Below are 22,850 nucleotides of genomic sequence, written 5' to 3' on the forward strand. Positions count from 1 at the left end.
TTCAGTATCCTCAATTACCGGTGTTTTATTTTCAAGTGTTTCCATTGCTTTAATTTTTTCTTTATCACTTTCTTTATTAGTTAAGAAATGCTCATCATCTTGAGTTAAAGAATGACATGAGGAGTAAGCAAAAGAAGACATGTTATTGAATTCAGAAACCATTACATCGAATAAAGTTATGTTCGTTGGGACTTGATTATTAACTATTCTAGGAGAAGGTGCTACGACTAAAGACTTAGAAGACTCAATTGGGGAAGACTCTGACTCGAACTCTGACTCAGACGATTCATCGAACATTGGTCCTTGTTCGGTTATTATGGAGATCTCTCTTCCAATTGGAGTAGTCACCTTCACTGTCTTTCGCCATCCTTAAACTAGACCCTCTGCTGGAGTGATAAGTTTGGAGGGATCAAAGTTATCACTCTGTAGTACAGTTTGAATGAGCAAAGAATTGTCTTCGATATACGTTGGCTCATTCTTTTCATACCCAAAGAGAAGTCCCATGACATTAAACTCAAAGCATGGGTGCTTTCTCCTTATGAATGGGAGTTGGGACATCATCTAGAAAATTACAATCCAAAAATATTTTGAACCCAGGTTGTCTTATCCCATTCTTGACAAAGGGTTTAGGAAATTCATAACATGGATAATCCTCTCCCTCTTTTATGAATTGTCCATTTAGGGTAAGAGGATAATGATCCATTGGGATCGCTTTCTTTTGGGTACGAGCATTCCTACGTGCATTTCCTTTTTCCCAGGATCTCTTAAGATCTTCCGGAGTCGGTTCAAAACCAAGTCCAAAAATGTCCAATTTAGGGAGGCCAGGTAGTTCTATTTGCTTTACTATCCCTTTCTTCTTTCCGAGGGTCATTCTAGAAAAGTGTCCCTGTTTCTTAAGGATAGCATTTACTGTCATATTAGAGTGGAGGTTGTAGTGAAGAGGGGTCCTTTTATCCTCCTCAATTAAGGAGACCTCTTCGTTAAAGCCCCACAGTCTTCGTCATCTTCATCGTGCTCCACATTTATGATGGGATTCTCGATAGCCTTGATTCTCATTGGTGAAGCATCAATTGTGACGGGGATTCCTCCAACTATAGCCTTCACTTGCTGATGAAGGGACGAACTTTAGGTCGTGAAGCCAAGGGCGTCCCAACAATAGGTTGAAAGATGCTTTAATGTCTACCACTTAAAAAGTAGTAGCATGTTCTATGAATCCTGCTGTTACATTCATGGTGATAGTCCCAAGAGCTTGGCAGCGAGTGTTGTCATAGGCTCTTATTCCCTGTGTAGATGGAGACAAGTCTTCACCTTTTATCCCTAACATTCTCGCAGTTCGGAGTGGACAAACATTAATTGCTGATGCATTATCTACAAGAGTCATTGGGACATTCATCCTCTTGCAGATTACTGTGAGGTTTAGTGCTTTGTTATGTTTATCACCCTTTGGAGGTAGGTCCTTGTTAGAAAAGGTGATCAAATTAATAACACTAGGAAGATCACTCGTGAGAAAGTTAGCCAACCCCTTAAGAGTGGTTTCAGAATATATTCTTATTTTGTCCAAAGCATTCATCACTGCTAATCTATGTTGATGGGATGTAGCTAAGAGTTTCCATACATTCATATCAACTTTAGTCTTCTTTAATTTCTGGACAACATCGTTGTCTTTTATAATGGGTATGGGAACTTGCTGAGTGGTAGGAACTGGTTGTTGCACAGTAATGGGAGGTTGCATTCTCCCGGATCTTGTGAGGACATCTATGAGCGAATCTTCTTCATCCCAAATGTCGTCCACTGGATATACTGTGGAGAGTGGGGTCTTTTCCATATCCTTAAGGTAGACGTCTTCATCGTCACTGTCTCAAACTCCATTAATGATAGCATCTTTTTCTTGTGGAAGTTAGACTATCTTTTTATCATCAATCAGTTCTAAATTAAATCCTTAAATTTAAAACAGTGTTCTATTGTATGTCCCCTTGACTGATGATATGGACAGTAGAACCTATCCGTCCTCTTTAGTGATTCAAATGGTCTTGGTTCGAGAGGTATAATCTTGCCACTATCGGAGAGCATTTTGAACATATTCGCATAGGTGGTCCCAATTGGAGTGTAAGGCCTACGGCTCCTTTTGGGTGTTTCAACTACTTGAAGAGAGAATGGTTTCTTTATATTAGTCTTTATAGGTGTTATTTCTTTATTGACATGTTTATTTTGTTCTTGTTCTGTGCGTTCAAGAATTCTTCTACACATTCCTATCATTTTCTCTACCGAATATACGAGAAGCAATATATCCTCCTTAGTGGGCGGTTGTTGCATTGGGGACGGTTCACTCATGGCGTCGAGGAATACTTCTTCTTCCTCTTCAAGGGCATGAGTTTCTTCGACTGGTTTGATCAAAGATGAGGGATCAATAGAATTTTCCTCATCAGAGATAGCCAAGGAGTCAGAAAGTGGTGCACTGTTGATGCTTGGCTTCTTGCTTGCAGGAGGCATTGGGAGTTTATTATTGTCGATTAAGTCCTAGATAGCTTCCTTTAGCTTCCAGCAATTCTCAGTAAGATGGCCCCTGCCTTGATGGTATTTGCAGTGTGCATTGGGGTTCCAATTAGCCGTTCTCTTTTCGACTGGTGGATCCCCAAATGGTCCGATAGGAGTTATAAGACCTTTTGTATGAAGACGGTCAAATGCGGTGTCATAACTCATACCAATAGGAGTAAAGTTTATCTTAAATGGTTTCTTTTGTCCTTGATTGTTCATAGCGAGGACTTCATTCAGATTAAAGGTGCTAACATTGTTTGAGTAGGTGGTTTTGGAGGAAGAAGGATTGTCGTTCTTCTTTCCTTTCCAGCCACTGTTAGAGTTAGTGTTAGCAGCTTTTTGCTTTGCAAGGTCGTCTTCAATATTAATCCCAATGTCATAGACGGCCTTAAAGGTATTCAAGTTGCTTTGATACTTGAGATGTTTAGAATATTTTTCCTGGAGATTCTTTATGAACAATCTCACAAGTTCCTTTTCAGTCGGTACCTCAATCATCTTAGCAGAGGTTTCCCTCCACTTATTAAAGAAAGAAGTAAAACCTTCATTCTCTTTTTGTTTAAGTACCACATGTTCCCTATTATCAGTTTCAACTTGAATATTACACTTGTACCTATCAATAAAAGCATTTACAATGGCATCCCAAGTAGACGTTTTCTCCTTGTTAATGGAAAAGAACCATTGTTGACAAACAGTTTCGAGTGATAAAGAAAACAGTGTATGAAAAATTTTCTTATCTATCCCTTTAATGTTCATTATTGTCTCGAACGCTCTTAAGTGAAAGTAAGGATTATCTGTTGCCTTGAATATAGGGATGTCACTGACATTGAACTTCTGCGGAAGAAGTTCCTTGTCCACTGAGACCCCTTGTGACCTAATGCACTGGAATCTATAGTCATTGGATATTTTGCTCAAGATTTCTTGCATGAGCTCCATTTGTTTTTGCCTCACAGGGTCATTAACTTGAAGAGCTATACTCTTCATCAATTCAGTTAGGTTGGCTACATCCTTTTTGAGTTCATTAACTTCTTCTTGAGACGCCATGATCTTCTTAGCTTTTCTTTTCCGAGTAATGGGTTTGTCAAAAAGCAGTATTTGAACGAATGTATTGTTTTTTATTAACCGCCCTTCCTTTCTTTACCAAGCGCTGCAAATTAAACCATTTATTTGTTTTAATGACTTGACTCGAATTTGACTTTGACTTTATTGATTTGAAAAAAGGTCAAAATAGGGTAAAAAAAAAAAGCAAAAATATGGTGTATTTTTTAAGACCAAGAAAGGGTTCAAACAAGTAGGGTGTAATTGGAGGATTAATATCCGACTTACCCCCCTAAAAAAATGACGGAAAATATGCGCATAAAAGACTTCTAGACATGGTCAAAATGTGACATATTATGTGTGTGCTTTAATAGTGAATGTGAGTGACATATTTTGACTCTTTTGTGAGACAGTGGGACTATGTGTCTAGACTCAATTAAGGACTGAACATGATTACTGCCATTAATAAAACGATTAAACCGTTTTAGCAAATTAATTAATCAGACTCGTCGTGAAGACTCGAGCAAAAATACAGGCTGTCGTCAGACGACAGAACTGTCGCCAAACGCTAACGGTCAGCGCCAGACGACGGGAACGTCGCTTGGCACTAATCTCTAGCGCGTGGCGCCACAATCCACATCTCTGCGCCATTCTGGAACATCGATCTGGGACTATTTCGAGTATTTTGCTCTAAAGGATCAAGCCTAAAAGTCGTACTAAGTCAAGTTTGATCAATTTATTAGACTTTAATCATTTATGATTAATTAATTAATTAAATTAGAAAAGTCCTTTAGTCATTAATTAATTATTTAACTCATTCACAAGTCAAACAAACAGTTAGGGGAAACACATAAAATATGCACAACAAATAATGCACAGGTAGTCAAGTAGTCATAACATGATGTAATGAGTTTGCAACCTAACCATGGCTCTAGTTCTCTAAAGTTCAGGATATGGGTTAGTCAAAGAGGGTCCATGGTTACGAGTCCGGATGCACCGCGCGAAAACCTTTCCTTTGGAAGGGTTGGCGCGAGTGGATGGGACCCCGCGAGTTAAACTCGCTTCCACGATTTGATGAATTCAACAAACTCGGATGTACCCTTCGTTGCCAGGAGCGTTCAATTGGGTAGATGGAGCGTGAATCCCCAGGGGGTTATGGCCATATGTAGAACACATATGGGTTTCAGAAAAAAGGGAAAAACTCAATCATGAAGTAAAATCGAGCAAACAGTACTAGAAAACTAGTCGAAACAAGAAGGTAGATTTCTGGGTCGGTATTGGATGAATTCGGCACGAGAAAATAGCGTCTTTTGCCAGACGATGCCTCCGTCTCCAGACGACAAATACTGTCGCCAGGCGACAGAGCCATCGCTCGGCGCTGACTCTGTTTTCTCAGCGCTAATTCCTACATGCCTCGGCAGCTTTCTATTCTTGAATTTTCCAGTGTTTTTCGTAGCATTATTTCGACTTTAGTTGTGAAAGATATTTCCCTAATTTCCTACGTGTAAAAATCCTATGTTTTTTACGCATTCCGAATAGTCTTTCCAATGCGGACTTTTTTATGCATATGCCACAATGTTAATCAAAATTATGCGCATGAAATACTTAGAACTTTTCGAGTCTCATCCACTCATTCTAAATCATTACCAAAATAAATTTTAGGAATTAAAATAGAAATCCTTCCCCAGTGGAGTTGCCAAAAAACTGTAGGGAATATTTCAAGCATCCCACACTTGAGCATAGCGGCGTCCAAAGGGAAGGAAGCTAGAGTAAAGAGTCGCCAACAAGTTTTAGGAACTTGTAAACCGTTCACATGGTGAAGGTTACACCCCTTAACGATCCAGGAGAACGTTAACTCCAATAGGTCTGGAACCATGACTGGAAGTTCGAGGATGAAGGTACAAATCCAACCTAAAAGAGATTGAACTTGCCCTAAAAATAGGCCTTTACTTTATTCTTCTCGTATTCATGTGCGCTTTTTGACTAACATACAATCAATAGGTTAACCCTAAACCTGTTTAATCTATGTTGGTTGAATTTAATGCACAAATAAATCTATTATTGGCGATCACTTGAATTATAATCATATTAGCCTAAATAAGATTATTAATTATCTTATTAAGCGTGATTACAAGTACAAATTCCCTTTAAACATGCATAAAAGGTGTGATCAAGCAATAACAATAATATATCAAGCAACATAATAAATTGACAACAATCATCATCATCATAATACTCTCAATAAAGCATAATAATAATAGCAAGATCCTAGGCATGATGATAACAAGATTAATAACAAACCCTAGCATGTCACTAAACAATAAAGATCAAAGCTTTATTCCTAGCATGATACTAACATGCTATTAGGAAAGAAATAGGAAGCATCATAATAATATACATGATATCAATAAAGCAATTAAAGTACTTACTTCGATGCCTCGTACCTCTTTCTAATAACAAAATACACACGTTAGTAACTTCAAGGAAAAATATTAAAACAGACAATTAAATTAAATAATTGAAATAGAGGTTTGAGACCAAACCCTAAGAAATTATAAACCTTTCACGTCTAGGGCGAAGGCAACTTCGAATTTGGCTAGGTGTGTCTAGAGCTAATGTATGAGGAATTTTGTAAGAGGGAAGGTTTAGAAAAAGAAGAGAGAAAGAATAAGTTTCTAGCTTTAGAGAGAGATTGATGATTGTTGTTGTGAATTGTAGATGTAGATGATTGAAAACAGGGAAATTCGACCCCTATTTATAGAAAAAAATAGCACGGGATCAAAGAAAATCATATTTAGAATAAAATACCTCCTGTCGCCAATGACTGGAGTCAATGCCAGACAACAAGCTCGTCGCCAGGCGACAAAATTCAGCGCCAAGCGACGAAAGTCAGCGCCAGGCGACGACTCTGTCGTCTCACGCTGGTTCAAAAGTACAACGCGCTTTTACACGTGGAATCACCTTTTAAACCGATTACAGGTAATTCTGCGTCCAAGCTATCAGATTTAATATATTTTATTCAACATAAAACATCTTTTTTATTAAAATATAATTATCAATCCTAGTCTTATTAGAATTAAAGAGAACCTTCTAGATATTCTTAGAAGATCAAAATCAATCCTAATTACTTTAGGAATAATAATTAATAGGTGTAGACACCCAAACGTGTCTCCCCAAAACCAAACCCATTGATGAATACCTTTCACGTCATTTGATTATCAAACGAAGCGAAAGTTCGAAAATTCTAGTGATGAGGATGTTTTTATTAAAATATCTCTTCTTTCTGTTTTTGAAAATATTTCTTTTCTTACTCTATTTGTGAAAAACGTGCATTCCAGATTAGTTTGGTCCATGATATGGGTCCAATAATAGTGTAATTAGATGGGGCTTGAAAATACCTTTCCAACGATATATTATAAGCCCAATTCCGATGAATAATGAGGAAGTTATGGCCAAAATACTAAACCGGGCCCAAACCGAATTTTACCTACGACCTAATGATCATGTGGAGGGTCCAAGGGTTTAATCTCATTCCTAAACTAATTAGGATTTATTAGAAGCTTTTATGAGTTTCTAAAAGATCTTAATTATCCTTTTTTAAAAGATAAAATCAAAGAGTTTGAAATTGTGTAAAACTTTCCTTTTTTTAAGTCCTAATTCTATTCGAATTTAAAGATGTTCAAAGACAGTCAGATATTATTTTTTTGCCTCATAATTTTTATCCAAATCTTATATGGTTGGATATATCGTGAAATTATCTTTCCAATGATATATTATAATATTAATTCTAAGCTATAACGAAAAAGATATAAAAGGAATACGAAACTCTATCCAAAACTGACACCGTCCCACTATTTCGGCCATATCTTTTTATCTATAAAATATTTTAATCTGATTTCAATTGGGTTCGAAATTAGATTTCAATATCTTTCCAACAACATATGTATTCCTTATTTAGACTTCTGGATCAAAAGATATGATAAAAACAAAATCCGCAAAAATCGTCATGCAGCGCCGGACGACAGGCTTGTCGCGCGGCGCTGCATTCTATCGCGCGGCGACAGGGGCTATTGCGGCGACAGCGTCGTGTTTTATTCCTTTTCGAACTCCGAATCCTTTTTTATCATATCCAGACTGTTTTCATTATAAATAGCGTCCTTAAACCTCCGTTTTCAATCATCAAAAAATAATCAACTCACAATCAGCAATCATCATCTCTCTCTTTCTCTCTCTAAGCTAGAAGCTTTCCTTCTCTCTCTATTCTTTTTCTAACCTTCCCTCTTACAAAATTCCTCATTCATTAGCACTAGACACACCTAGCCAAGTTCGAACTTGCCTTCGCCCTAGACATGAAAGGTTATAATTTCTAAGGGTTTGGTCCCAAATTTCTACTTCAATTATTTAATTTAATTGCTTTGTTTATTATTTTCCTTGAAGTTACTAACACGTGTATTTTGTTATTAGAAAGAGGCACGAGGCATCAAAGTATGTAGTTTTATTGCTCTATTCTTGTAGAAAGCATGTTTATTATTTATTAATTCCTAGCATCATGTTAGGATGTTATTATTGCTTTCTAGTATCATGTTTAGGGTGCTTCCAATACTTTCTAATATCATATCAATATCATGTTAGTATCATGCTAGGGCTAACGCTTTGATTTTATTATTTAGTTACATGCTAGGGTTTGTTATTAATCTTGTTAGTATCATGCCTAGGATCTTGATATTAATATTAAGCTTTAACATGATTATGATTGTTATAATGATTATTATTATGATGATTATTATAATGTTGCTTGATGATTATTTATTGTCATTGCTTGATCACGCCTTTTATGCATGTTTAAAGGGAATTTGTATTTGTAATCACGCTTAATAAGATAATTAATAATCTTGTTTAGGGTTAATATGATTATAATTCAAGTGATCGCCAATAATAGTTTTATCTGTGCATTAAGTTCAACCAACATAGATAAACAGGTTTAGGGTTAAATCTATTGATTGCATGTTAGTTAGAAAGCGCACATGAATACGAGAAGAATAAAGTAAAGGCCTATTTAGGGCAGGTTCAATCTCTTTTAGGTTGGATTTGTACCTTCATCCTCGAACACCAGTCATGGTTCCAGACCTATTGGAGTTGACGATCCTCCTGGATCGTTAAGGGGTGTAACCTTCACCCTGTGAACGGTTTACAAGTTCCTAAAACTTGTTGGTGACTCTTTTGCTCTAGCTTCCTTCCCTTTGGACGCCACCATGCTTAAGTGTATGATCACAGTGGGGTTCAAGTTTGGGGTAATGCTTGAAATATTCCCTACAGTTTTTGGCGACTCCACTGGGGAGGATTTCTATTTTAATTCCTAAAATTTATTTTGGCAATAATTTAGAATGAGTGGATCGGATGAGACTCAAAAAGTTCTACGTATTTCATGTGCGTAATTTTGATTAACATTATTGTCATATGCATAAAAAAAGGTTCTCATTGGAAAGACCATCCGTAATGAGTAAAAGACATAGGATTTTTACACGTATGAAATTTGAGAAATATCTTTCACAACTAGAACAAAAATAATGCTGCGAAAAACTGGAAAATTTTACGAACACAGAAAGCTGCTGAGGCATGTAGGAACTGGCGTCTAGAAAACAGGCAGGCGACAAGGCTATATCGCGGTGACAGTCTCTGTCGGCTGGCGCTGCGTTATTCCAATACCGAGCCAGAAATATGAGTTCTAATTTCGACCAGTTCTAGCACTGTTGGCTCGATTCTACTTCCTGATTGAGTTTTTCTCTTTTTTCTGAAACCCATATGTGTTCTACATATGAACATAAACCTCTGGGAATTCATGCTCCATCTACCCAATTGAACGCTCTGAGCAACGAAGGGTACATCCGAGAATGCTGAATTCACCAAACCGTGGAAGCGAGTTTCACTCGCGGGGTCCCATCCACATGCGCCAACCCTTCAAAAGGTAAGGCGTCCGCGCGGTGTATCCGGACTCATAACCATGGACCCTCTTTGACTAACCCATATCCTAAACTTTAGAGAACTAGATCCATGGTTAGGTTGCAAACTCATTGCATCATATTGTGACTACTTGACTACTTGTGCATTATTTATTTGTGCATAACCTACATGAGATTAAACTAACCGTTTGGTTTGACTTGTAATTATGAATATGCTTAAATAAACTAACCAATGACTAAAGGACTTTTCTTAAATAATTGATTAATTAATTTGAGCAAATAAATATATCTAAAATCGAGTCATAGTTCCTTTGAGTCAACTCGGATTTTTATTCTCGTATACTACACAAGCGTCAACTTGTTTTGTTCATAGCCGGAGTTCTAGGAAGAACTACAAGTCGTACAACCTATGGATCTGTAGCCTCGAGTTTTATCGTTAATTTGGTGTTGGTTTAGTGCCAATAAAAGTCACAGATAAAACGTTATGACTAAAATACCACAGCCTGTCCAGTTTAATGCATATATGTGAGGTCTTAACTTAGTCTTTCCTTGAGTCTAGTCACATAGTCTAGCCACATGGTCATGACACGAGTCTTAACATGTCACCTACACTCACTAATCTTAGCACACACTTTGTATATGTCACCATGACCATGTCTTAGGTTCATGCATGAGTCGTCCTTTCCGTCATTTGAATTGGGGGTCCACTCTATTTCTAATTTTTTCATATCTCTCCATCTACATCATCTTTCCATTCTCTACATGCTTTCTCCATATCATAATATTCATTCTTCCAAACTCATTCCATCTATTGCATGTTGAATAGAGTTTAAGTCAAACACTTGGTCAAGAAGGGAAGGGCAATTAATCAAGGACAATACATTCGTTCAAATACTCCTTTTTGATAAACCCATCACTCGGAAAAGAAAAGCTAAGAAGATCATGGCGAGTCAAGAAGAAGTTAATGAGCTTAAGAAGCAAATGGCCAGCGTGACTGAGATGTTGAAGGCTTTAACTCCTCAAGTCAATGACCCTGTGAGGCAACAACAAATGGAGCTCATGCAAGAAAGCTTGAGCAAAATATCCAATGACTATAGATTCCAGGGCATTAGCTCACAAGGGGTCTCAGTGGACAAGAAACTTCTTCCGCAGAAATTCAATGCCACTGACATCCCTAATTTCAAGGCAATAGACAATCCTTACTTTCACTTAAGGGCCTTTGAAACTATAATGAATATTATGGGGATAGATAAGAAAATTTTTCATACATTGTTTTCTTTATCACTTGAAATCCTTTGTCAACAATGGTTCTTTTCTCTTGATAAAGAGAAAACCTCTACTTGGGATGCTATTGTAAACGCTTTCATTGATAGATATAAATGTAATATTCAAGTCGAAACCGACTATAGACAACTTGAGATGTTAAAACAAAAAGAAAACGAAGGGTTCACTTTTTTCTTCAACAAATGGAGGGAAACTTCTGCTAATATGGTTAAGGTTCCTACCGAAAAAGAGTCTGTAAGGATGTTTATCAAGAACCTTCAAGAAAATATGCAAAGCACTTAAAATACCAACACAACTTGAATACTTTCAAGGCTGTGTATAATATAGGCATTGACATTGAAGATGACCTTCTGAAATATAATAGTGCGAGAGGAAAGAAAAACGACCATCCTTCTTCTTCCTCTCCCATTAACGAAGTACATGCTACGAATATCTCTAAACCTCGAATCCGAAGGTCTAAAAGAGTGTTCACTCCACTTGGTATGAGTTATGAAACAGCTTTCGAAAAGCTACATCACAAAGGACTAGTCATGCCCATAGGACATATCAAAGACCCGGTTCCAGAAGCTAGGCCACCTAAATGGGATCCTAATAAACACTGAAAGTATCACCAAGGAAAGGGTCATGACACTGAGGAGTGTTGGAAACTCAAAGAAGTATTCAAGACATGATCGATGACAATAAAACATCAGAAATTCTAGCCATCGCAGAAGATCAAACATCCTTCGATCCTTCACTCCTTATCACACCTGTAGGTAAGCCCAAGATCGAGATAGCTTATATAACCTCTATTGATGAAGTGGTCATGATTGATGAGGATGAAAGAATTTTCTTAGATAATACCGAGGAAAATTTTTCAAGTCTAAAAGAAGACGTTCGAAAACTGCAAGATGTCATTGCCATGCTCTTGAATGTGGTAGAAAGACTAGCAAATCGGATGATGGTTATCGAACAAAATTCTCACCAGGGATTTAATGAAGAACTCAATGCTCCTAAGCCACGGGCAAAACGGACCATTGAAGAATACGCACCAATAGAAATGACTTATGATGAAGCTATTGACTTTCTTCATGATCAAGGTCTCATTCATCCCGTCGGCCCCAGTCAAGACCCACCACCTGAGAAACGATCTCCCAATTAGGATCCAAACTCTTATTGTAAATATCATAGAGGTCATGGTCACACCACCGAAAGGTGTTTTACCCTCAAGGATTGCATTCAAGACCTCATTGATTCAAATCACCTTAATGTTCCTCTTAGCAACAGGAAGGCCAAGAATAGTAACAATAATAATAGTGGCTGGAAAGGAAAGAGGAACGATAATCGTTCTTCTTCCAAAGCTACCCACTCGAACAACGTTAGCACGCTTAACTTGGATGAGGTCCTTGCCATGAACAAACGAGAGCAAAAGAGAACCTTTACACCTATTGGCATAAGTTATGACACAGCATTCGATCGCCTTCATGCTAAAGGTCTCATAACTCCCATTGGACCTATTCAAGATCCCGCACCTAAGAAGAGGTTACCTAGTTGGAATCCAGATGCACACTGCAAATACCATCAAGGTAGGGGTCATACTACTGAGAACTGTTGGAAGCTAAAAGAAGTCATCCAATATCTAATTGACAATAACAAGCTTCCCATACCTCTAAACGGCAAGAAGACCGAGTGATGATAAAGAATAAGACACGAGGCGGGCTTCAGCGACAAGATTTCGTGACCTCTTTTTCTTTTTTTTCATTTTTCCTTTCCCCAATAAGTCTAGCAATAGGCACCTTTTTCCTTAGATTTTTTTATTTTGTATGTTTCTTTTCTCCCTTTAATAAAATGAGCATTTGTTTTCTTGCACATGATCATCGCATTGCATTGCAAAAGAAAAAAAAAATCCATTTCGAACCAAGCACAAGGTATATCCATGATTACAGGCACCTCTTGTAGCCATGTTATACCTTTCACCCTTCATATACAATCTTTTCTTAATAAACCACTTTGAGCTTTGTCTAACAATAGACCTTTCTTTCTTCAACCCACATCTACCTAACCTTGGGATGGGATAGTGTGTAACTTATGCAATTTTCAAAGAACAAAAGCTTGAGTGAATCAAAAGATTAAAATAGCAAAAACAATAAAAGTGTACAAAAGGGCAAGTGTTCCAATGTCTTTGACATGAACATGTCTTTGATATGAACTCGTCTCAGATTGCGTCTCTTATCGAGTGCTCGGTACCGTGCCTGAGAAACATGAATGCCAAGTGAGTGATAGACCGCATGATCGGGATTGCCCACACTTATAGAAAAGATTCAAATATGAAAAATGCAAAAGCAAAAAAAAGAGAGCAAATATAAACAAAAGAAAGAGCTCAAAAGTGAGAAACCTCAAGCATAATAATACAATTATTCAAAAGCAAGGTTGCACACCTTGGGGGCTTATCTAGGGTCTTGAGCCTTTATCCCTTTCTTCTTCAACCTTTAGCCTAACCACGTTACACTTAAAAGACCTCTTTGAGGTATACACAAACTTGTGCGAGGTTCGGCTAGAGCTACGTTTGGCCTGATTCCTAACGGATACGTAGGCAACCTCACATTGGGGTGCGGCCGTAATAAAAATGCATTCATATTTACGTTCATAATTGATCATATCTAGGAATTTCCAGTGCTCATCCCTTTTCGTTTAGAGCTAGACTTGGGGGCTTGATCCTTACATTATTAGCCTACCCAGCCTAAGAGTCACCACCATTTGACTTTTTTCAATATATTTTTTCCACACACTTAGCCTTTGCGGCCTAACTTTAGTGTCACTTTCACACACATCACAGATACATGACCAAATAATCCTACCCTTAGGAACCCTTTGTCATGAAATCTTAACACAACGCTGAAGCATGCCTTGTCATGTCAACATCACTCATCAATCATAATCATTATTGCATCACAAAGTATGAATCACTTAGCCTCCGCGCCTAAGTTACCTAAATACTTTCATTATCGAGTCAACTAGGATAGCATAGGATGAACTAATCTTTGCACTATGAGATACAACGTCGGCGCATACATTTAACTAAGCTCATTCAACATACCATTCAATACTTCACTTCTTTCTTTTTTGTGTCTTTCTTTTTCGGGAGAAATTCGGTACCCTCCACAAAAAATGACGGAAAATTTTTGCTTTTTTGCATTTTTCGAGTCACACAATCACAATATAATGCACACACGAGTCATGTACGTTGAGTTATGTCACCTCGATTTGAGTCTAACACATGTGTCAAAACACATTAAATCACATAAGAGTCACACACGTGTCAAAACACATTGAGTCGGCCTCAAATCAGTCAATCACCTTAGGTCAACCCTAAGAAAAACACCAGCAAAGTCTTTTGGCAATCTTTTGATTTTTACAGGATACAACCATTCAGCAAAGCTCCTGTTCACAACCAACCGAACGATCGCAACAAACATTCAAGTATCAAAGCTCTTTTGCTCAGAGACGCGTGGGCATATCATTTCAAGCTCTTTTGCTCAGAGACGCGTGGGCATCCTATTAAAGCTCTTTGTTCAAAGATGCGTGGACATTTCTTTTCAAGCTCTTTTGCACAGAGACGCATGGGCATATCATTCAAAGCTCTTTGTTCAGAGACGCGTGGACATATCAAAAAAGCTCTTTGCTCAGAGACGCGTGGGCATATCATTCAAAGATCTTTGTTAAGAGACACGTGGACATTTCTTTTCAAGCTCTTTTGCTCAGAGACGTGTGGGCATCCTATCAAAGCTCTTTTGTTCAGAGACGCGTGGACATTTCTTTTCAAGCTCTTTTGCTCAGAGATGCGTGGGCATCCTATTAAAGCTCTTTGTTCAGAGACGCGTGGACATTTCCTTTCAAGCTCTTTTGCTCAGAGACGTGTGGGCATCTTATTAAAGCTCTTTTGTTCAGAGACGAGTGAATGACAGGGTAAGGTCGTAATCACCTAATCAAAAATAATACCTAAATCCACTAACTATGCAGATAGGGAAGAAGGGTCGAATCCATAGGGAAACGAGTCTTTCTATTCCTAATTAATTATTATAATCTAAATTATCAAGTAACCAATTTGTTATTATAAAAGGGAACTAAACTACTAAGAGTGAAAGTGGGAAGGAATAAAAGTAGGAGGAAATCAAATAATAAAAGACCTAGGGCATAGGTTCACCAATAAATAATATTCCAGGGTAAAACATAATAATCAATCACCAATGCATCAATTAATCAGATCATAAAGGGCTTTCGCTACGTATTACAATCACAGAATTAATCTACTGGTATTAAATCTCATCTCTCGAATCTCGACTTAACCATTTATAAATTAACCTGCCTATTGAAACTAGACCTAAACATCAATTCTCATCTCTCGAATCTCGAATCAATATTGTCAAACTCATGCATAAAAGATCAGGCCTAATCTAGTCACAGAGCATTAAATCAATCAATAGGAAATTAATCAAGCTTTGACAATCAACAACAATAAATTACCCCTTCATATTATTTATGGATCCCCATAAACCCTAGAAAGAAAACTACTCAGACATAATCGAACATAAACTAAACAAAGCAATTAAACAAGTCATGATGGAAGAAATAAAATAAATAGCTGAGATTAAAGGAGAAGAAGTCGTTACCAAAGTTGAAGGAAATAAGAGATGGAATTAAACAAAGAGTTGCAGAGTGAGAAAATAATACTAGAGTTTAAGAGGAGAGAGAGAGAGAAAAGTTAGAGAGAGAAAGAGAGAGAGAGTAAGGGAAGGGACAAAAAGAATACTAAACTCGCTTAACAAAAGCGTATATAAACTAAGCTCGAAAATCCTAAGTTAAAACAACTTAAACGACGATTAAACTTCTCCTCAGAAACACGCGCCCGATCGGGCGAGGCACCGCCCGATCGAGCCTGCCTTTTTCTTCGTGACTCTCCTAGGTAGCCGCGCCCGATCGAGCTAATGCTCACCCGATCGGGCGCGCCTTTCCTGATGCCTCTGACTATGCGCCCGCCCGATCGGGCGTAAGCTTGCTCGATCGGGCCCGGTCTCTTCCTCGAGGCTTGGTCTTCGATTGGGCTTGATTCTTCGGCCCAATCCGGATTTCCTCTTCGGGTCTTGAATACTTGGTCCAAATGCCTCGGTATCACACACCGAGCCCTTAATCACCGGCTCTAACCGGTCCTGGGCTTCAAAGATGGTCGTGTCCTCCTAATGTCCGTAGTTGCTCCATGAAAAACCCGGAAAACGCTCCAAAGATGCAATTTCCTACAAAACTCAAGAAAAACTACAAAAATACTAGAAAACACCAATTAGTAATAAAAGTGGCTCTAAAGAGCCAAAAACACTACTAATTATGACCAAGGGACGGGGGTAAAATACTGTATAAAATAGACTTATCAGTGAACATCCCTCTAAAAGCTCCATTGTTTAGAGACGAGTGAACATTCCTCAAAAAAAAGCTCCTTTGTTCAGAGACGAGTGAACATTCCTCAAAAAGAAGCTCTTTTGTTTAGAGACGAGTGAACATCAACGGCGACGAAGCACGACCTTTCCCTAGCTTGTGGAAGGTTGTCATAACAACAATGCAACAACACAAATCAGTTACTTCAAAGACATGTGCTCGACGGTGCAAGATACGTGTTTCTTAACTCTTTTATCTGTTTAACTAACGCTAGTTTGCAGGTATTGGCATTACAAGAATGATTTAGGATCGCAGAACGTTCTGAATCATTCTCCGTCCCTATCGCTACTTTGACTTTTGTTTTCGAAACTTGTGTTTCTCCAAACTCAGTCAAAGTGGGGGTTTCTATAGACATGAAAGGTATTCATCACTGGGTTTGGTTTTGGGGAGACACATTTGGGTGTCTACAGATTGACACCACTTAACCTCATAATTAACAGACGACTTAATAAAAATAAATAAAAACAATAAAATGATGATATTAATGCCTTGGATACGCATAACTTCAGGTTGGTTAATTTGAATGGAGCAAACCCCGCACTACAACTCACTCCTCGATTTTATATATATAGATTGTCCTATTACCAATAACTAAATGTGCTAACTAATATTAACAAAGGTTGGTGGTGGTGATGCGTAGATCAACACTTTGGGATGTTTTCGTAGTGGTGTGGGTGGTGGTGATTTGTAAGTAAAGGGAGGTAGTGGTGGTTGACCGGTGGTGGTGGTGGTGATGTTGGTGAAAGTTTTTGGAGTGGAGTGAAATGGATGTTGGTGAAAGTAATTGGAGATGTAGTAACTAAAAACATTTTTGCTAATATATAAGGGTAAGTTTGTAAATTTAATTTTATTTTGTGGGCGTTACTCGGAGATTTGAGGGCGGTGTTTAACAACCTCAAAAAGTTTAATAATTTATACTTCCAATATTCCTTTAAGTTGTTAATTTTTTCTTTATTTTTTCTTTTAGATGTATTTTATTATAATAATTTGTACTTCTACTAATCCAATTTTTTTTTTTAAATATTTCTTTGTTTGTAAATAACTTAAAAATCTATATTTGCCCGGAAATTATCTAGTAAATTTACATGTAATAAAAATCCTGCACTTCCTCGATTTCAGTTGAACTGTGGTACTCATTAGTCATTATTCTTAGTTGTATTTAGTAATTGCAGATTTAATAATTTGATTGTTTGATGCATTACCAAAATAGGATAATTTTACCATGTATTAGAATAATAACCCCACTTATGAAATTAAGGTTTTAATCAATTAATTGATTATAATAATAATACAATACGGAGTAACAATTTTGAAGACACAGTTATTGTATTATTTTCGATATAATCGAGATTTTAATAACAAGCTGCATCTAAGGTCCTTCATTCTTTGAATACGAAGTACAATTTTGACTTTCATACAAATAATTCAATCATGATATGAATATTGAATACTACGTATTAAACTTGAACTAAGAAAAAGTCAAGCTGTTTCTCCAAAAATAAAATAAAAAATAAAAAAAATAAAAAAAAAAAAGAGAAAGAAAAGAAAAAGAAAAAGTCAAGCTATCCAGACCATATTTTTTTTCCTATATAAAGGGTACCTATTGTTGCTAAGAAAATACAAGAAACCAAATATACACATTATTAAAGCTAAGCTTTTATACCCTTCTATCAAGTCTCCCACACCATCTATCTTTAGCTTTCAAAATGAGAAATCTTTCATTTGTCTTCCTTTTCTGTCTACTATCATCTCTTTCATATGCCATAGAACTCGACTTTTGTGTCGGGGATCCTAGTCTTCCTAGAGGACCTGAAGGATATGCTTGTAAAGATCCTGCTAAAGTCACAACTGATGATTTTGTTTACACGGGTTTCCGTGGAGAAAAAACTCCCAATAATGTTTTCGGGAATAATGTGACATTGGCATTTTCAGATGTGTTCCCAGCATTTAATGGTTTAGGCATATCTATGGCTAGGTTAGACTTTGCCGTTGGAGGAGTAATCCCAGTACACTCCCATCGTACATCGGAAGTTCTTCTTTTGGTGAAAGGTACGATCATTGCAGGATTTATTGATACAAACAACACTGCGTATTATAAAAGATTAGAGGTCGGTGATGTCATGGTTTTTCCGCAAGCCATGCTTCACTTCCAAATCAACGTTGGTAAAACTCCGGCTACTGCATTTGTTAGTTTGAATGGAGCAAACCCAGCACTACAACTCACTCCTACCTCCTTATTCGCTGGAAATTTACCAGCTGATATAGCCCAGCAAATCACACTCTTGAGTCATGAAGAAGTAAGGCGAATGAAGAGAATTTTCGGCACAGCCTAACAAAATTTCTTTCTCAAATTATTTCAAATTTTTACCATAATAAATTTTAAAAGATTGTAATAAGCACGTGTATAACTATGCATGTCTTTTTTAAATTATCAATTGTGAACTTCCTGAATTGATTCGTTATTTCTTATTATATTGTACTCTGTATTATATGTGTACCGGTCCATGAGATATAGAAGTTACTATTTAAAATCTTGTGATCAATAAAATTTCCTCCCATTACTTTTTAGTCTCTCTGGCTTTGTTCATCTCATCTTATACGTAGAGTAATTAAAGCAAAAAATAAATTTAACTAAATTTCTTTTAAAAAATAATTAATTCTAAGCAATATTAATTAACTTAATGCAAGAATAAGCTCATTTTTAGCAATATTAAGTGTATGGGGAGATACTGAAACTGGGCCGATAATGTGTGAAAGGCCGGTATCTTAAGCGGGTTCGGGTATCTCAGCAACTCTCAGACATACCAGCATTTATGCAAAAGGCAGACATATCGGCTTGTCAGCGATCGACACGTGTCATCAGCAATTTGACACTTGGCGCAGGGTGGTTTGCATCCCACACAGCCACCTGTCATTTGAAAAGGCTATAAATAATCAGGTTTAATCTCATAATGAAGGTAGCATTTATTACTCTCTCTCTCTCTACTTTCTCTCTCTTCATTACTTCTCATCTTCTTCTTAAACACCTTCTGACTTTATCATCGGAGTGGTTATCCTCGGATCACCCCGGGGTTAGCTAATCTCTGATCATTGTGTAGGTTCTCAGCTTGCCGATAGGAGTATCACGGATCTTGGGTTCTCGGGTTGACTAGATCCTGACAGAAACAATTTGGCGTTAGAAGGAGGGGGTTGTGATCACTTCTATCGCCTAAGAACCTCATACACAAAAATAACAAGACAAACAGTAATGGCTGGAAACCAGGAAACACCTGCGATTAGTAGGATAGTAAATCGGGTGATAACGGCAAGGAATGAAACAACACTACCCGAAATTGAAATAGAAGATGAAACTCATACTTTGGAGGATAACCAGTTCCATATGCCGATAACACCGGAAAGGCGGGCCGAGGCAGTTGTAGACCCTATGGCTGACTTTACACCAGAAGATTTGGAGATTGCAGCTAGGGTAATGAGTGCAATGAGTAAGAAAAGGAAGGAGGCAGAAACAACTCAAGCTGGCGGAAGGGTGCCGGTTACTAATCTTGCTGGGCAGTTTAATCAGCCAATAACCTCACCAAGGCACCGCCGAGAGGAGTCGCCGGTAAGGACACACATAACTCCGCGTGACGCAGGTCAATCCTCAAGTCGTGCCGTTAGCACAAGAACTCAGCGGCAGCGAAGTTCCCAAGTTGCAGGGCAAGTGGTACGAACAGTGGTTCAATTAAGGGCATCGCCGTTTGCACAAAGTATCTTGGATCAGCCAATGGAGAAAATTAAAATGCCAACTTGTACGTATGATGGAAGAGGGGATCCAAGCAGGTACATAACGTCCTATGGGGGACATATGATCTTGTACACCAACTCGGATGCCATTTGGTGTAAAGTCTTCCCGACAACTTTAACTAGAGCTGCAGCAGATTGGTTTAACAACCTGGGAAATGGTACAGTTGATAGCTTTGAGAAGCTGACAGAAATGTTTGTGGGGCAGTATATCAGTAATAGTGTTCGGCAGAGAACTTCGGGAGAGTTGATGGCGGTAGAACAAAAGCCGGATGAGTCTTTGAGGGATTACATCAGGCGGTTTAACAATGAAGCGAATAAAATCCCAAAGTTGCAGCAGGAAATAGTTGTCATGGCTTTGATGAATGGTTTGAATGACTCTGAGTTTAAACGTTATCTGACAAGGAGGAATTTGCCGACGTTAGCAGCGGCTTTTAACAAAGCGCATGATTACATAAAAAGTGAAGAGTTGATGAAGACAAGTAGCAGGAATGTGTCTGTCGGTAAGGTTCAATATCAGTCTGAGGCGGTATCTTCCGGAAGTGAAAGGTCGAGAGCCTCGGCCCCGGTAAGGGGAGTTGGAAATCGGCAGGATGTTAGGGGTACAAAGCCACTAATGCGATACAGCACATATACGCCCTTGAATACACTGAGAGCTGCAATTTATTCAGTGAACCAGAACAGAGAAGGATGGACAAGGCCGATCCCAATGAAAGCAAGGCCGAGAGATGTTAAGAAGTATTGTATGTTTCATTGGGATGTCGGTCACTATACTGAAGAGTGTACACAGCTGAAAGATAATATGGAAGAGTTGATAAGGAAGGGGCATTTGACCCAATATCGATTGAATACAGGGGAAAATTAACCACAATCTCGGCAAATTGAGAGGCAACAGATAGAAGCAAGGCCCGATAGGCCGCAGGGTGGAGTGGTCCGACAAGGGGATGGAGGTTTGCCACCATTATCAACTGGGAGAAGGGTTGAGGTGATAACAGGAGGGCCAGTGCATGGAGGAACGATTAGTGGGGCTAAACAATACTTATCGGAACACCGGCATATAATCAATGCTCTTGATGCTGATAGCCGTCTGCGGCCCACCAGCATTCCTTATGTGGTGTTCACGAAGGAAGATGCGAGAGGAATTGTTTTCCCACATGATGACCCGCTGGTTCTGATAACGAAAATAAACGGGGCTGATATCAAGAGAGTCTTGGTTGACGGTGGCAGCTCAGCAAATGTTTTGTTCATAAAGGCCTTCAATGAAATGATGATTGGAAGGCAATATCTGACACAAGTGTCGTATCTAGTGATTGGATTTAATGGATCGACGGTGAGGCGAGAAGGAAGTATTGTTCTACCGATACGGTTAGGAGATGGGCCGATGGCAAGAGATGTAATGGCGGAGTTTCTAGTAGTGAATTTACCATCGGCTTATAATGCGATTATCGGAAGACCGATTATACATGACGTACAGGCAGTGGTGTCAACTTATCATCTGACGATAGCTTATGTGTCGAATTTGGGAGCCATGGAAAAGGTACATGGGGGCCAGGTAATGGCGAAGTCCTGTTATGTGACAGCTTTGAAGAATCCAGTTGGGAATGGCCCGGTAGCGGGAAACCCTAAAAGAGAAAGGGAACCGACGGTACAGGACTTATCAATGGAAAATTTTGATACGAGGCCGGAGGCAACACCAAGGCCGTCACCGGGGGGAGAGAATGTGCAAATTGAATTAAAGCCAAGTGATCCGAGTCGGACAATAAAAGTTGGGGCATATATGGATGTTGATACCAGATGTAAATTGATAAGCGTATTGCGCGAGAATGCAGATGTCTTTGCCTTCTCGACAAGTGAGATGCCAGGAATTCACCCTGATGTGATGGAGCATAAGCTGAATGTGGATAGAAAGTTTAGGCCGATAAGGCAGAAGAAGCGCAACTTTTCAATAGAGAAGATAGAGGCCATACAAGCTAAAGTTAATAAGCTTTTAGTGGCAGGGTTTATTGAACCTTGCATGTATCCAGAATGGTTGGAAAATGTTGTGATGGTAAGGAAGCCGACAGGAAAGTGGCGGATGTGTGTAGATTTCACAAATTTGAATAAGGCTTGCCCCAAAGATTGCTACCCGCTGCCCCAAATAAACAGGTTGGTAGATTCCACTTCTGGTCATGCAATGCTAAGTTTCTTAGATGCCTTCTCGGGATATCATCAAGTCAACCTTCATAAGGCAGATAGGGCAAAAACGGCCTTCATAACGGATGCAAGGGTATATTGCTATAAGGCAATGCTGTTTGGGCTAAAGAATGCAGGGGCGACTTATCAGAAACTGGTTGATAAGATCTTTGAGAAATAAAAGGGACGAAATGTAGAGGTGTATGTAGATGACACAATTGTTAAAAGTAGGGTGAAAGAGGATCATGTGGCTGACTTGAGGGAAACATTTGAGACATTGCGGAGGTATCAAATGAAGTTGAATCCAGAAAAGTGTGTGTTTGGAGTTCCTTCCGGAAAGTTTTTAGGCTTTATGGTCAGTGAACGGGGAATTGATGCAAACCCAGATAAGGTGAATGCAGTTCTTGAGATGAAGCAGCCGAAAACCATTCGAGACATACAGAGGTTAACTGGCAGAATGGCAGGGTTAACCAGATTTATCAGTAAATCCGCTGATAAGGGCACTCCCATTCTTTGTGGTCTTAAGGCAGAATAAGACTTTTGAGTGGGGAAAGGAGCAAAGTGATGCGCTGGAGGTAGTAAGAAATCATTTGAGATCACTTCCGACAGTTGCAAGAC

General features: G+C 38.5%; 2 protein-coding genes across 2 annotated transcripts; both read left to right on the forward strand.

Annotated features, from left to right (window-relative positions):
* Positions 1-17,958: 17,958 nt before the first annotated feature.
* Positions 17,959-18,613, forward strand: LOC145578833 (germin-like protein subfamily 3 member 3). Its single transcript, XM_081636132.1, has one exon. It carries the CDS (start codon positions 17,987-17,989, stop codon positions 18,611-18,613), a length of 627 nt encoding a protein of 208 aa, XP_081492258.1. The 5' UTR covers positions 17,959-17,986.
* A 914-nt stretch (positions 18,614-19,527) lies between these two features.
* Positions 19,528-22,767, forward strand: LOC145577733 (uncharacterized). The gene is made up of 3 exons (XM_081635189.1): positions 19,528-20,820; positions 20,956-22,326; positions 22,417-22,767. The coding sequence occupies exons 1-3, from the start codon at positions 19,528-19,530 to the stop codon at positions 22,765-22,767; spliced, it is 3,015 nt and encodes a 1,004-aa protein (XP_081491315.1).
* Positions 22,768-22,850: the final 83 nt, after the last annotated feature.

Source organism: Chenopodium album, chromosome 14, assembly GCF_948465745.1.
Source record: "Chenopodium album chromosome 14, dcCheAlbu1.1, whole genome shotgun sequence".
NCBI classification, from domain to species: domain Eukaryota; kingdom Viridiplantae; phylum Streptophyta; class Magnoliopsida; order Caryophyllales; family Amaranthaceae; genus Chenopodium; species Chenopodium album.